The sequence below is a fragment of the Oryctolagus cuniculus genome, chromosome 14 (assembly GCF_051225735.1).
Source record: "Oryctolagus cuniculus isolate XC-2025 breed Fujian yellow rabbit chromosome 14, ASM5122573v1, whole genome shotgun sequence".
In the NCBI taxonomy this organism is placed as follows: domain Eukaryota; kingdom Metazoa; phylum Chordata; class Mammalia; order Lagomorpha; family Leporidae; genus Oryctolagus; species Oryctolagus cuniculus.
This window is the reverse complement of record NC_142880.1, coordinates 48125936-48143268: the sequence shown is the minus strand read 5'-3', so window position 1 is coordinate 48143268 and position 17333 is coordinate 48125936. Positions and strand designations below refer to the sequence as shown.

At 35.1% G+C, this 17333-nt stretch overlaps 1 protein-coding gene across 4 annotated transcripts in view; it reads left to right on the top strand.

The window, feature by feature from the left end:
* The window catches only part of CDH18 (cadherin 18), a 974018-nt gene that overhangs the window by 887304 nt on the left and 69381 nt on the right, over positions 1–17333 (top strand). For all 4 annotated transcript variants that reach the window (XM_089313132.1, XM_017344660.4, XM_017344659.4 and 1 more), the window contains one exon: positions 5724–5977. In XM_089313132.1, the coding sequence (XP_089169258.1) occupies positions 5724–5977 (254 nt within the window). The remainder of the gene's footprint in view (positions 1–5723; positions 5978–17333) is intronic.

Genomic DNA, 17333 nt, shown 5'->3' with positions numbered 1-17333 from the left:
AGTTTTGTAGAGAAATTTAAAACCAAGTCAAATTCTATAAAATGAAAAAATAATCTGCTACTGTCCCTTAAATATTTCTCCCTAAACATGAATATTAATGATTTCCATTACAATACTTTTACCTACTGCTTACCCACTTCTCACATTAAACACTGACTGATAATCTAGCTATTCAGTTTTCCCAAGCTAGAAACTTGTCACAGTTCTGAAAGGTTATAAAATAGGCTGAACACTCCCATACCAAATAACTTGGTGAAACAATTTCCTTAGAGTCGATAATGAAGAACAAATGATCAAGAGCTGAGTCTACACTTGAGGAGTCCTCTAGTAGCTCTGAAAGGAAGAACATTTCCCAGTTCCTCTTAGCTAGAGGGTTAATCAGTTGTTCAGTCTGACTGATTCTTACCATAATTCAGCCAGAAACAGCTAAAGGCATCAACAGTGACAGTATAATATGGAGCTAGAAAACAACTCTTTCTTATGCTCGTGTAAAGTCACTGATTCTGCAGCCAAACTTATCAGGTTCCTATTATCTGTCATGTTTATGGAGGGATTATTTTTGTTTTATTATTTTTTACAGCAGGAAGATATATGCTTTGTGTTGTTTAAACTCTCAGATAATATTTCATGCTATTACTTTCTGCTATGACTCTTTGTGTTTTTCTTCCACTATTTTCTCATCAAAATCCAAGAAAAGATAAACAATTTTCACTCTTCATGCTATACTGTTTTTTTCATAAAATATTTCAGGTTAAAATAAACACATGCATTTCTGGGGAGAGTGAAACCTCACAGAGGTTTAACAAGTTTCCCAAAGGAAAAGATTAGTAAAAAAATTCCTAAGACCTACTTAAGAGATATTGGCGATAGCTACTTAGACAACTATGCAACAGTTACAGTACTGGAAAATAATTATAATTCTAATATAATATTTGTATTCTACCCTGATTATGTCAATAACATTTTATTTTGTGTTCATAATTCTAAAATATCCTTGAATAAGTAGGTAAATATTGTTTCCTCTTAGTTCATATTTGCAATTTAGTTTTATTAGTTTCTCTTCATAAATAAAGTTGTTAAAATATTTCGATTTGCATTAATTCAACTGTTTCTATGTTCTTGTCTCAACCTGTAATAAATGTCTCATTCCTTTGTGGATCCAGAAGGGTCCCCATTGATCCATCTGCCAGGGTTGGCAAACAAACTCCTTGAAATGATTATCCCTGCCCTAGGGTAGTTAAATATATATTAGATGATCATAAACATGAAACCATGTGTCCACATAAACAGCCTTCATCTTAGTAGTAGGTACGTTGGTGTTCAGAGAGACAACATTTAACTTGCCAAAAGACCTGAAGAAAGATGGGGAAAGAGATGTCTTAGATGGACAACTTGGTAACAGTATCAAAAGGACTACAAATAGCCAAAATTCCCTCCACAAATTTTACTGAAAGATGGAAAAACTTATGCAAAAGAATATATGGAAATGAATGCTTTAAAATCCAGCATTGTTGTGAGAAAGGAATGCTAATTATATCCATAGTTAAATGCATTGGGATTGTTAGTCCTAAGTCTTCAGCACTATAAAACTGACCTTTTTTCAAGTTGACTCAAAAAATCACTAGGGTTTCAACTTAAAACAAATCTGAATCTGCCAGGGCTTCTGCTTTCCATGAGCAGCAGGCAGGAAGTCTGACAGCCAAATCCTAAGAGCCGAGGGGCCCGAGCCATCCACCCAGTTCCTGCTAGGCTTCAAGTGTGGACTTTTTCTAGCCATTTTATTGAAAAATTGCTCAGAGGCCCCTTCTTACTCATGTTAATACAGGCATCAAGGAGAGAAAAAGCACACTCTAAGAGTCCAGCTGTCAGTTCTGTGACCCCTCCAACAATATGGATATTAGTTATTCAGAAGAAAATCACTCCCAGTTAGTCAGTCATGAATTGTAGAATCAATTAAATTTTATTTAAAAGCATGTAAAGCTAAAATATATATTTGTATTAAATATAGATCATATGTATTGTATACATGGTCAACTTTGGAGAACTTGAGTTTTTAATGCTTTTTAAATTTGTATTTTCTCTTATGAAAACAAGTAAAATATTATAATGGCCCAGCCTCATCTATGGTTCTAGGACCATAGGAATTTTCTGGGATCTAGCTTCTTAATATCAGGTTTGGAAGCAACATGGCCAATTTTCCAAGGTAATTCAGAAGAGATGGGGAAATAATCATCAATAAGACTGATCATTCGTTAAAATATCCAGCTAAGGACAGTGTTTCCAGTTAGCAAGTCTTTGGCTATTACGGACTACATGTGTAATCCCCTAATGAAATTCCTTATGTTGGGATCTAATACCAGTATGATGTCATGTAGAGGTGGAATACATGGGAGGTAATCATCTGAACTCTAATGAGTGGAATGAATGGCTTTATAATAAGAGCCATGAGAACAAGGACTTCTTTCCAACATTGAGGTCAACACAAGACAGAAGTTTTCCACGAATAGGAAGAGGACCCCTACCAGACACCAGACCTGTGAGCACCTTAAGCTTGGACTTCCCAGCCTAAAAGTTGTGAAATATAACATTTTTTTTATTCAAGCCACCCCTTCTAAGAAATTCTGTTACAGCATTCAGGACTAAAGTGTTGAACCTCAAGAAGAAGTAAAATATCTGAACTTTTCCATAGAGAATGATTATTCTCTGATTCTGCCCAGAAAAAAAAATACTGTGAAATTGAAGCAGGCTTGTACAAAATAAGTGATAGAAGTAGGGATGAAAAAGCCCTACTATCTTTATTCTCATCGACACTCCTCAGGAAGACCAATGTCTGAAGGTACTTCACGGAGCTCAAAATGAGAAGTTGGTCTCTGGCTCACCTACACTAATCTCACCATGGACACTTTTGACATGGTTAAAACTAAGTCTGTGTTCCTTTCAGCTCATGGAGTCCTGATTACATCATGTTAACAATTTCTAAGCTTTCGGTTCTTATCTGAACAAGCACTCCCTCTTGGAAGAAGCATTACTTAACTGCTCAATATACCCCTTGTCGGAGTTTGTGTTCTTATTATTGTCCATAATACCCAAAATGTCTTAAAGCACTAAACACAAAGTGCTATAAAATGTTTGCTTAGTGTTTTGTAGACTATAATATACCATGGAATCTTTGGACCAAATGAATTTTGACCTTACTCCCTACTGTGTGCTAAGTCAAATTCATAATGCTTGGCATATATTGTTAAAGGATACATAATCAATAGGATAATTAAAAATAAGAAAAAATACTAAAAATATTTCAAAAAACTGGGAAGGGCTTTGGGCTTTATGGTGAAGACTCTGTTAGGGATGCTAGAGTCCCATATTGTAGTGCATGGATGTGACTCAAATGGTTGGTATCCTTCCCCTACCTGGGAGACCTACACTGAGTTTCCTAATAACAGCTTTGGTGCTGGCTCAGTCAGGCATTTGGGGAGTGAACCCATGGATGGAAATTCTTTTATCTGCTTCTGGCTTTCTCTCTCTCTTTGCTTTTTGCATAAATAAATGAATAATTTTTAAAAGAATGACAGGAAACACTATAGGCTTAAATCATAGAAAATAAAAAAAGATATAAATAAACAAAAAAGACAGAAGGTAATAAATTTTGAAAATCCAAAGATCATAATATAATAAATGAAATAAATAATACATATAATTAACAGAAATGAACTTCAAAATTCTGTATAAAATGTTTTGCTAATATTCTAAAAACAGACTATTTATTTGAAAATTTAAAAACTTTTGAAATAAGATACATGTTTAAAAAGAATGAGATTAAAATAAAATGATGTTATATCAAGAAGCCAATAAATATATTCCCAGTAGTGGGGTTGTTGGCTAATATGTTAATTCTATTTTTAAGTTCTTGAGGAACATCAGGACCGTTCTTCATATAGTCTAAAACTAGTATATTTCCACCAATAGTATATAAGAATTCCATACTTCCCACATCCTTGTGAGCTTTGCTTTTTGATAATAGTCATTCTAGCTGCAGCGTGGTGATATCTCATAGTGGTTTTCATTTACATTTCCCTGGTGGCTAATAATGTTGAGTACTTTCTCTTTGAGAAGTGTCTTGAGAGATGACTATTCAAGTATTTTGCCCATTTTTAAATTGGATTATTTATTAACTCATTTACTCACATACTTGCTGAATTGTTAGAGTCCATTGTGTATTCTGGATATTAATCCTTTGTCAAATATATAGTTGGCAACTATTTTTTCCCATTCTGTGGGTTGTCTCTTCACTCTGTTAATTACTTCCTTTGATATTTCTGGTTTCATTTTCTGTTTGATTTTATCAACTTTACCAATTTTTCTTTTTATTGTCTATGCTTTCAGGGTCATATCCAAACAATTGTTGTGTAAACTAATGTTCTGAGGCATTTCCCCTGGGTTTTCATGAGTTAGTTTTATAGTCTGGAGTTTTATATTTTAATTTCTAGTGCCTTTTGCATTGATTTTCCTTATAGTTGAAGGTGGGGGTTGAGTAGTCTTACTCTTCTCAAGTTTAACCAGTACCATTTATAGAAGATTTTCTTGGCCAAATGTGTGTTTCTGGCATTTCTATCTAAAATCATCTGGCTGTAATCCCAGTACTGGGTACATATCCAAAAGATATTAAATCAGTATGTTGAAAAGACATCTACATACCCACATTTATTGCAGCACTATCCACAATAGCCATGATATGAAACCAAACTAAGTGTTCATCAACATATGAGTGGATAGTGAAAATGTGTACATATGCACAGTGGGATACTATTTAGCAATAAAAGAGAAAATGGAATCTGGTCATTTACAGCAACATGGATGGACCTGGATATAAAAATGCTAAATAAAATAAGTTTAAGGACATAAAGATAAACATGAAATCATTCCATGTTTGTGGAATAGAAAAAAGCTAAGCTTATAGGAATGGGGAGTAGAATAGTGGTCACCAGTGGCTATAAAGTATTACAGAAGAGGGGTGATAAAGGAAGGCAGAGGTTAAGAAATGCAGTGATACAGAAAAGAGTAAGTTCTGGTGCTCTTTTATACAAAAGAGTGATTAGAGTTAAAAGATGTTGTATCACCCCAATCAAAATAGCTATAAGACATTAGTTTGAATATTCTAATCACAAAGATGTATGTTTGAAATGACAGGTTACCTAAACATTCTGAGCTGTCACTACACAATGTAAACATGCACCAAAATATCATACTGTACTACACAAATATGTTAATATTTGTCAATTAAAATACATGCATTCAATTCTAAAGGGGTATGGCATGAAATAAATTATTTACATATTGAAAGTTCTTTATTTTAAAGTGTTAAGAGCTTGGTAGCAGAATTTTAAAAAATTAACCATGTAGGCTGAAAAGGAGATAGAAAGAAATTACTAGGAGAGACTAATAACAAGATCTTCCAAAGAGCAATATTTATTTTTCTGTGGGTGATATCATTTTGGATTTTCCTTCAGTCATATTTAAGGGTATGTAAAAATCATTATTGATTCAGATTAAATTCCTATGACTTCTGCTTTAGATGTTATTAAAACATTTCATAGCTTGTTTTAAAGATAGCTGTTATGATTCAATTGTATTTTAGCTGTTTTCTCCCAACGAGGGAAAAAGACAATGCTTTTGTGAAACCTAATGTAAGCCATAATGTTGGAAATCTTATTTTTTCTCCACAGCCATTGAACTATGAGAAAAAGAAATCATACACCCTCAACATAGAAGGAGCAAACACACATCTTGACTTTCGCTTTTCTCACTTGGGTCCTTTTAAAGATGCCACCGTGCTGAAGATAATCGTTGGGGATGTTGACGAAGCGCCACTATTTTCCATGCCTTCCTATGTCATGGAAGTCTATGAAAATGCCAAGATTGGAACTACTGTTGGCACAGTGTTGGCTCAAGATCCTGACAGTGCTAATAGCCTAGTAAGGTATGACATGTTTCAATTTTGTAGACATGTGAAAATTTCTATCACCTCTCAAAGTATTTTATATGAAAAAATAAAAATATTTTATAAGCAAAGTATTTTATTTATCCTTTTAATATGATAAATTATATTACTATTAATTTTAAGTCAGTATCTTAGAAACTTTATATCAAGGTATTTGAAAAGGTTTATGAATAATTGAGAGCAAAAGATATGTACCTTGGTACAAACACATTTTTTCATAATATTCATTTCCCATAAACTTTTTGAAGACCTCTCCTATACTTAATTCCATCAATGTTGACTGCGTATATTAATTTCTGCACTTTATTTAGTGATGTGAGTAAATTGACAGAAAATTGAGGTAGAAATACATTATCGTAAATAAGAATCTTTAGCCAGTTGGTGATAGAGACCGTGGATTCAGGGCAGAAAGTTGGGATTTAAAAAAATTACACTCCTGATTTATATGCTCACGCTCACTTTGTGGTGTTAAGAAATTAGCTATTCTTCTGGTGGTAATGATGTTAAAAATAGATTAAATGTGATGAAACATAGGTCAAATGAGAAGAAATTGAGGTCAGGAACCAACTTCTTTTGGCATTGCTGTACAAGCAAGGCCCTAATATGTATGAAAATTTTGCATTACCTATGGAATTCTGATTCTCATTCCTGAGACAAAATTCTTCCCAGCAGACAACTGGCTATGCTAGAAGACATTTATGGTTATTACAACTTGAGAGAGTCTTAGTTCAGGTTATTCTACAAATTACTTTGGGCTGGATAGTATAAACATGGAGTATTTCTTTCTCACAGTTGTGGAGGCTGGGGAAATCCAAGATTGAAACCTAAAGCTATCTGGGGCCCAGAGAAATACTGCCACCCAATTGGCAGGTTGCTGTCTACTGAAAAGAACTTGACATAAAGTAAAACAAACTAAACAGTAGACTTTAAAAACTTGAGTGCTAATTATACTCATGAAAATACATTTTGAAATATTTTGGGGGAAGTATGTGTCAGTATGCATAATTTACATGCATGCATAGTCATGTGAAAATTTCATCATGTATATTTCAATCAATGTATGTAGGAAATTATTTCTAATTAATTATCCATGATATTATTAATTGCCTCAGTAATTGCCCTACATTATTAGAACATTTAATTGAACATTCTAGGGTACATGCATTATTCTAGTAAAGAGGATGCAAAGGTGATTGGAAAATTGTCACAAAATTCAAGTACAGAGAAGCACACACCTATTAACATCTGCATTCTTCTTTCAACATTGTTCTTGTTAGACAACTAAAATGAAGCCAGTGAAGCTGCCTTAAAATAATTAGACTCCATGCTGCGGTTTGGAGGCATAATTTACATAATATTTATTCTTGATTTTAATAAAAATATGTCATTCATGTGGGCCTCTAGGTGCAAACAGTGAATAAAAAACAGAAAACATTAACAAACACAAAAGCAAGCCTTATCCCTGCACCTTTCTCAGGGACCAAATGTTTGTACTAATTAAGAAAAAGAACATTGAAAAGGTGTAGCTTGCAATGTGCCCTGAAATGCAATTAACTCCAAGTTTGTAGAATTGGTAATGAAAGGTAGTTTGAGTCCTATAGGCGTTTTTGAAAAGCTTCCTGGCTTCAATCTTTTGTTTTCTATTTTCTAAACTATTAGGAAAACTATTGCGATTTCTTAGAGCCTACCATGTTCAGGCTTTGTCTTTCTCAACTTAAAATAAGGTGTGTAATTTGTAGCATATAATCATCACCTATTTAAAATAAGCAAATAAAGTTAGTACCTATTTAGCCTGCAAAAATCATTCATTTAGACAGATTTTGCTTACTTGCTGGAATACTACAAATGGAATTTTATAATCTTACAAATTAGCTACTAAGAAATGGGCAACCCTGTGTGAGAAGCTGGAGAGTTTGGGATGTGTGACCTGGAAGCACATGAGCATCAGAAGCAGTGGGTATTCATTGCTTGCAATCTGTTGGACAGAGACTCTGTGTGTATCATTCCATAATGTGTAGTAATATTAAAGCAGTCTGTAATAGTGGCTCATTTTACAGATGAAGCTAAAAGTCAGAAAATTAATTAATTTGACCAAATTTTCAGAGTGATAGAACGGTTGATTCAGAATGAAAACACATTTTTCTTTGTTCAAACAACTTTTATGTTTTTAAAACAATATGCTTACTCTGCTATACTTCAACTAATAACAAAAAAAAACAAATTTAAATAAAAAGAAAACATCTCTGGGTTTACAAAGATCAAATCTTGCAAATTAGGGAACAAATGTTTCAGACTCAGAAAGTCACTTGTCAAATGCCAATGCCTGGATCTTCTTTTTGTATGGGTTCCCTTTACTACTAGAAAGAGGAAATGCTATCGACTTTATGCATTAAGCGTTTTTAAAATTCTGCTCTCTCAAGAATAAATCTATTACATACTTTAGAATTTAGTCATACTCTAAAGTCAAAAGTTCACACCGCTTGACTGAGTATAAGAAAATCATTGGGCCGGCGCCGCGGCTCACTAGGTTAATCCTCTGCCTTGCGGTACCGGCACACCAGGTTCTAGTCCCGGTCGGGGCGCCGGATTCTGTCCTGGTTGACCCTCTTCCAGGACAGCTCTCTGCTGTGGCCAGGGAGTGCAGTGGAGGATGGCCCAAGTGCTTGGACCCTGCACCCCATGGAGACCAAGATGAGCACCTGGTTCCTGCCATTGGATCAGCGCGATGCGCCGGCCGCAGCGTGCCGGCAGCGGCAGCCATTGCAGGGTGAACCAATGGCAAAAGGAAGACCTTTCTCTCTCTCTCTCTGTCTCACTGTCCACTCTGCCTGTCAAAAAAGAAAAAAAAAAAAAAGAAAAGAAAATCGTTGGAGCCCCGATAACATTTCTGATGAAGAGCTTAGCCGTTGAAAGTACAGGTATCAATATGTGTCTCTGTGTTTCCTTACTTTCTACTCTGATTTAGACATCTCATTGTTAAGAATTTGGGGGCCAGCGCCGCAGCTCAATAGACTAATCCTCCACCTGCGGCACCGGCACCTGGGGTTCTAATCCTGGTTGGGGCGTGGGATTCTGTCCCGGTCACACCTCTTCCAGTCCAGCTCTCTGCTGTGGCCCAGGAAGGCAGTGGAGGATAGCCCAAGTGCTTGCACCTGCAGGTACCAGGAGAAGCACCTGGCTCCTGGCTTCGGATCAGCACTGTGCGCCGGCCACAGCACGCCTGCCACAGCGGCCACTCAGGGATGAACCAACTGAAAAGGAAGACCTTTCTCTCTGTCTCTCTCTCTCTCACTGTCCACTCTGCCTGTCAAAAAAAAAAAAAAAAAAAAGAATTTGGAAGTTTTCTTCATGTCATTTTAAAGCAATAGAAAGGAAATAATAGTTTACATGACTGTTTCAAATGCTTGAGAAGACAGTACTTAGAATATAATCAATAGCATTTATAACAATAAAATTACAATCATATTTGAAAATATTGTCTGAATTTTAAAATCTAACAGATCTCCTGTTCTGTGGCTCTTTCTTAAGAAAAAAGGAGATCTATTCATTCTGAGATTAAAGTAGCCCTGGTAGATAAATGTTTCCATATGTTTGCTACATTTCTATTGGTGCGTTTCCTTTTCTCAGTACATCCCTTAAACTTCTGCATAATTTGTGATCAGAGTGGAATATCCACATTAATTGTGGATATTATTGCAGCAAAAAAATAAATACTTCAAAATTATGACAAGATTATAGATCAAATTTGAAAAGGGGAAATTAGCAAAACTATTCAGAAAGTTGAGTACAAGATTCAAAGTTTTGAAAAATGTAAACAATACTCAAGAAATATGTTTCAAAATATGTTAGGTTAAAAAAACTATCTGATATTGAAAGCATTTTTTCTCCTTAGATGAGATTTAGTTATAAAAATTAGATTACCGATAATATAGAATAGCCTAAACGATCCTCCCTTCATGACAGTATTTAATAAGCTTCCATTAAAACTGTGCCAATCTACTGAAACACATATGATAACTCATTAAGTGACTTTTAATGCACCCCAAATGGAAGCAAACACAAAGATATGCTTTAAACCAGAGTCTTTGCCCACAATCTGTGTTTGGAAGTTGTATAACTTTTACATATTGCTAATGTTAACATAACAATATTGACTAATAATTTTGCATATGCACAAGATATGACACTGGAGGATTTAAGGAAGCCTAAATATGACTAAGATAATTCTGTTATTTTATAAATGAACATATGCATTTAGTAAGCACAGTGACTGGACACAAATTGCACAGCTAATGAATCATGGAAGTTGAACAAGAAAGTGGGCTTTTCTGCATCATTCAGTAAATATATAAAAGACCTCGAAAAATCTTAGTTTAGAGCCAAAATTTATCTAGTGCCCTAGTGCCACCTTCTATGGCAACCACCCCATCACAGTCATGCACCAAGAAGAAAACTTATGTTCTGCAAGGGCATGCAGATTGATCCCTCGGTCATCCCTGAGTAGATACCTGTGTCCTGGCTTAGTGACACTCTAGATCTGCAGTCATGAGACTAAAAAATCTAATAGCCAAATGATTTTTATATTTCAGGCAAATTTCACCAAAAAAAGAAAAATTTCATAACATTTCTGAAACTTGGCCTACTGGAATTTCTTATGTCTTAGTTACTTTGAGGGATAAATAACAGAAAGACACATTATAATTGTGGTGCAGCAGTTTTACATCTTAACTTTGTTTCACTGCATGGAGATTTTGTTCAAGCAATTTAAAAGCTTTCCAAAATACCCATGTGCTACCTGGGATGCTGGTTTTATTAAGGACTTAAGCATGGAATCCAATTTATCATGTGAGATGTGAACCTTTTATTTTACGTTTTTTAAAAGGATTGTTTTCTGGATGCACGTCTTGTGCAATAAATTGAATCCCCAGACCCACAAGGGAAACTTTAAATTTTTTAATGAATCTGAGCTCTACTTCAGGTTTGTGAATTTTTGTTAGGTTACAAAAAAAAAAAAAAAAAAAAAAGGCCAAACTGCTTTAACAGCCCACAGGGTACATATTGATTAAATACTATCCCAACTATTGATCATAGCCAGTAAAACTTACATAATAGCTGCTTGGAAGACAAAAATCTCACAGAAGTTTCTTTACCACTTGAATGATGTACTTGCAGGTATCTCAAGTGTGAAAATTGAAAGAAGTCTTCTGCTGTTTAAGGCAACTAATATTTCTCCAAGAAAATCATTACAAAATGTACTTCTTCTAAAAATACTTATCTATTTGAAAGTCAAAGTTATAAGGAGAGAGAGAAACATAGGAAGAGGCAGAGAGAGAGAGAGAGAGAGAGGTCTTCTATCCATTGTTTCACTACCAAATGGCTGCAATGGCCAGAGCCAGTCCCAGGAGCCAGGAACCAGGAGCTACTTCTGGGTCTCCCACATGTTTGCAGGAGCCTAGGGATTTGTGTCATCTTCTGCTGCTTTCCCAGGCACATTTTCAGGGAGCTGGATTGGAAGTGGGTCAGCTGATACTTGATCCTGAACCCATGTGGGATGTTGACAGGTGGCAGCTATACCCACAATGCCACATTGCCCATCTTTACATAAGTTTTAAATTAATTCCTTATGTTGCAGCAGATAAAATATAATAAAAATAAGTGCCTTTAAGGACTGAAACTTTGCTATTGAAATGGAAAAATAGCTTTCCCAATGTATTTTAATATAGCTAATACTTATCTTGAGTTTATGCCTATATAATCAAAAGGAAATTAAGTGCCAAACTACCAAATGAGTAATTTGTTTAAAGTAGCTTCTGTTCAAGAAAATATTTGAATAATGTGATCATTATGGACAGCTACTGTTTTATTGTTGTTGAACATCTTGAGCTCTTTATAGATTCTGGGTGTTTACCCTTTATCAGTTGCATAGTTTGCAAATATTTTCTCCCATTCTGTTGGTTGCCTCTTCACTTTGCTGAGTGTTTCTTTTGCAGTGCAGAAGCTTCTCAGCTTGATGTAATCCCATTTGTCAATTTTGGCTTTGATTACCCGTGCTCCTGGGGAAGTTTCCAAGAAGTCTTTCCCTATGCTAATATCTTCCAGAGTTTCCCCAAAATTTTCTGGTGATTTTCTATTATCATATCGTAGATTTAGGTCTTTGTTCCATTTTGAGTGGATTTTAGTGTAAGGTATAAGGTATGGATCTAGTTTCATACTTCTGCATTGGAGACCCAGTTTCTCCAGCACCATTTGTTAGAGAGACTGTCCTTGCTTCAGGTATTGATTTTAGCTCCTTTGTGAAAGATAAGTTTGTTGTACATGTATGGATTGATTTCAGGAGTTTCTGTTTTGTTCCTTTGTTCTAAAGTGTTTTTATGCCAGTGCCAGGCTGTTTTGTAAATGTTTTATAATATGTTTTGAAATCAGATATTGTGATGCCTCAGGCTTTTATAAGATTACTTTAGCTATTCAGAGTGTCTTATGTTTCCATATGAAAGTCAGCATCATTTTTTCTAGATCTGCAAAGAATGTCATTGTTATTTTTATTTAGATCACACTGAATATGTAAATTGCTTTTGGTAGTATGAACATTTTGATGATGTTGATTCTTCCAAACCATGAATATGGAAAAATTTTCCATTTTAAATGTTCTCTTCTATTTCTTTACTTAGTATTTCATAATTTTTGCCATAGAGATATTTGACATACTTGGTTAAATTTATTGCAAGTTATTTAATTATTTTTTGGAGCTATTGTGGATGGGACTGATCTTAAAGTTATTTCTTAGCCATCACATTGTCTGTGTATACAAAGGCTACTGATTTTTCTGTGTTGGTTTTATATCCTGCCAATTTACCATACTTTATAAATTTATATATAATTTATATTCTTATAATGAAATGAATTTATAATTTCTAATTATAATTAATTATAATTTTATAATTAAATAAATTTATAATTTATAAATTCCTATAGTCTCTCATGTAGTCTTTTGGATCCCTATGTATAGAATCATGTCATCTACAAATAGGGATAGTTTGATTTCCTCCTTTCCAATTTGTATTCCTTTGATTTATTTTTCTTTCCTAATAGCTCTGATTAAAACTTCCAGGACTACGTTAAATAGCAGTGGTGAGAGTGGGCATCTTTTTCTGGTTCCAAGTTTTTCCCTATTCAATAGAATTCTGGCCATGGGTTTGTCACTAATTACTATGGTCATAGTTTGTCTATCTATTTGTTGATTCATGGGGTACTAGTTTGAATAATGAATTTTTTTTCTTTTAAAATTTAATTATTATTTGAAAGGCGGAGTTACAGAGAGAGGGAGAGGGATGACACACAGAGAGAGCACTTCCACCTGCTGGTTCACTCCCCAAATGGCCTCAACAATTGGGGCTGGGCGAGACTGGAGTCATGATCCAGAAGCTTCTTCTGAGTCTCCCATGTGGGTGCATGGGCCCAAACACTTGGGCCATCTTCGTTGCCTTCCTTGGCATATTAGCAGGTTGCTGGATCACAAGTGGAGCAGCCAGGGCTCAATCTGGAGCCCACATGGGATGCAGGCATCACATGTTAGGCCTAACCTGTGCCCCGGCCCGTGGGGTAATCAACTAGGACATGAGGAGGGCAGACCTGAATGTAGAGACAAACCAGGCACAAGAAGGGAGACCAAGACAGTACTCTGATCAAGGTCTCAACTTTATTGGAGAAGGAGGTGGCTTATATAGTATAAGGCAAGAATTGTACAGTCGAGGATAAGCAGGGGTCATCTCACAACATAGATCAAAGGAATAATTTCACAGGAACCAGTATCAATTTGACAAAGGGAGTTACAGCAAGGTCTTACAGCTACCAGATGTGCTTATCAAGGTACAAGAAAGAGAGCACTGAAGCCAGAAGGCCAAGCGCTAACCATATCAGTGAGTTGTACAAATGGAATTTTCTAGTGAATCCTCCTTACAGGAACACAGCTGAAGGTTAGTTTAAACAAAGGCCTATACAGGGAAACAAGCACAGTGACTCCCAACAAACCTGGTATGCCATAGCTCTAGCCCCAAATAATGAATTTCCATCTTATTTCTAAGTAACATATTTTCCTTTAAGTCTTTTTGCTATTTTGTAGTATATTTACTAGAAAGAAAAAATGCACCTATGTTGTATGAAAGGACAGAATATTTGTAGGAATAAAAATTACAACTTGGCTGGCACCGTGGCTCACTTGGCTAGTCCTCCACCTACAGCACCAGCACCCCAGGTTCTAGTCCCGGTTGGGGCACCGGATTCTGTCCCAGTTGCTCCTCTTGCATTCCAGCTCTCTGTTGTGGCCCTGTAAGGCAGTGGAGGATGGCCCAAGTGTTTGGGCCCTGCACCCGCATGGGAGACCAGGAGGAAGTACCTGGATCCTGGCTTTGGATTGGCGCAGTGCACTGGCTGTAGCAGCCATTTGGGGGGTGAACCAATGGAAGGAAGACCTTTCTCTCTCTCCCTCTCTCTCTCTCTCACTGTCTAACTCTGCCTGTCAAAAAAAATTACATGTATTTATGTATCATAGTATGGATAGTGACGATTCTGAATGCTTAAGTGGGCTCATTTGCCCAACAATATAAAAGTAGTTAGTTAGGATTGTCATAGAGGATGTGTGCAATACAGAAGCTTCTCAGAACTGTAGACAAATCTGAGCTAACACTGCCTTAATTACACTTCCTTTATTATGCAAATAGAATACCAATACTTCATAGGGGACATCTTATTGATGGGTGATCATATATCTTCTGAAGTAGCACTTAGTATAATTACTATTTTGATGCACATTTTACACAGGATATAGTGAAAATATAGTGATGATAGAATTCTAACAGTGTGTCACCATCATATTAGAGCAGCTCTTGAATATATCTCAACATTTTCCCCATGTGTTAACACTTTTGGCCATTTGTGCCTGCAGATTTCTCTAAAATGTTAACCAAATGTTCTATGGAGTGATTTTTCTTTTTCCTATATTTCATCTGATGTATAAAGAATGAGATTTAGTAATTGATAAATTATATCCTAGCTTAAAATAATTTCCAAACTCTGAGTTATATGAAATACTATGAGAAGTATTAATTTGTTCTTTTTCTCAGTTTATATATTCTTAGTGGAAAAGAAAATAAGCCAAATGCAGATGATAAAAATAGTTATTTGTTGTATTCATCTAACCAATAACTTTTGTAACTTTTTATTATTTCATAGAAATAATATTCATCTTTTATTATTTCATAAAAAGACAATTTCTTAAAGTAGCACTCTGACCTCAGCATGACAACTTAAGGCATTCTTGTCAGCCTGAAAACCTCAAAAGAGGATTTCAGGCATGGAAAGCTAAGACACTGTGGCAAAAAGTGTCCTATATGAAGGACCTCTGTGAGTGAGACCCCAGTGGAAAGAAGTAGTCATCAAAGAAGGAAGTACTTTTCTCTGAAGAGAGGAGAGAACTTCCAATTTGCCTTATGGTCTTGTCTACCTACTGATGGAGTTTGTGGATTCAAAACGTTTCCACAGTCTAGGCAGCTCATGTCAAGAGCCTCAGGTTATCACTGACATCATACATAAGTGTGTTAATTGTTAAATTAACAACAGGAGTACCATGCACTAACTTCCCATTCAGGACCTCTATCCTCAAAGAGTTGTATTATGAGAGTTAATAGTAAAACTTGTTCTCAAAGATTTACTTCATTTTGGTGTATTAAGTGGAGGATATTCTTATGTCTCATAAGTTTTAGATAAGGCTAAGTGCCCAACTCCATTGCTTATTTACTTAGGTGCTTCTTCAATTAATGATAAAACTTGTTCTCAAAGAAAAGAAAATGTTAAACTTAAAAAGAAATTAAAATTAAAAGAAAAATAAGAAAGTAAATAGGAGGAAGGGTAGGAACAAGGGAGGGAGAGAGGATGGAGTGGAAAGTGTCATTATGTTCTTAAAACTGTATGTATGGGATGCATAAAATTTGTTCCATTTATATAAATAAAATATTTTTTAAAAAATTTCAAAAAATAAAAGGAATCTATATATAGGATTATATTAAAATCTATAAATATTTTCTAATATGAATAAATATTGGTATACAAAGGTATGATATATTAACTTATTGAAATGATTATTTCTAACTAAAATATTTATGTAAGATATGATATATGAAGTGCCTTAATTAATTTCATATTAAATATTAACATATTTTCCATTATATTTGTTAATTGGTTTGTATATTAATTCACTTATGGGACTAAGCCTTGCATCTATATTAGTATCAGTAAAAGAAAAGAGCTTTGATCTCATATAATTTCCAGTGAAAATCATTTCATGTACATTTGAGTAGGGAATTAAAAATTCATGTTCTGATAAAGATTTCTCAGAAGCAGACAGTAGTTCCTGCTCTTCATGTGGAAACTTTTGTTCATTCAGGAGGAAGCCTCTTTCAAATCGCAGGGAGCTGCAATACATTACTGGAAAGAACCAGCCAGTGCTTAGCCTTTGTGAACCTTTTAATCGAAGTAGATATCTTAATACTTCTTAGCTGGTTATACATTTTCTAGCTTCAACATACACTCATTCTATTATAATAGTGATGAAATAAAATTTTAAAAATCTTAAAACTGCAGATACACAATTTCATCATGAAAAAATTCAGGTCCTATATCACCTAGACAAATGATTAGTTGATTTTTTACCTGCTAGGTATCACTGAAAATGTTATTTAAAAAATTTCAAAAAAACTTTTGAAAAAGAAGTTTTCAAAGAAACCTTTAAATCTATGTTAGTTAGCTATTGTTGAATAGTGCCTAACACCAGAAAGAAACAGAGGTATGGAAAATACACATATTGCCATAGCACATATGTTTATGAGCTAGTTGAGGGCCAGCTAAGTAAAGTTGGATTTTGCTTGCCAGGTCTACTTATCTCTGGTGTACCAAATCATGCATCTACACACTTACAAGGCAATTGGACTCTAGACTGGGAAGCTTTTGCTGGCACAACACCCTGCTAGTCCTACTTCCTGGGTCTGGAGGATGCACCTGGACTTGCAGTTCTTGTGGCCATGGCAGAACATAAGAGGAAACATGGAAAAGCCTATGAACTCTGGGCCTAGAATATGGATATCATCACTTTCCAGTTATTTATTTGCCAAGTAAGCCAAAGGCCAAACCTAATGCAAGATAGCCATGCCAAACTACACAAGTTAGAGAAAGCACCTGTGTGGTCCACAATACAATCTACCTTAATTTATTGTTTTTTCTCATTCTTTTACAAAACAAAGGTTTGAGCACACCACGTGAAGAAATAAAATAGCATGTAATAAAA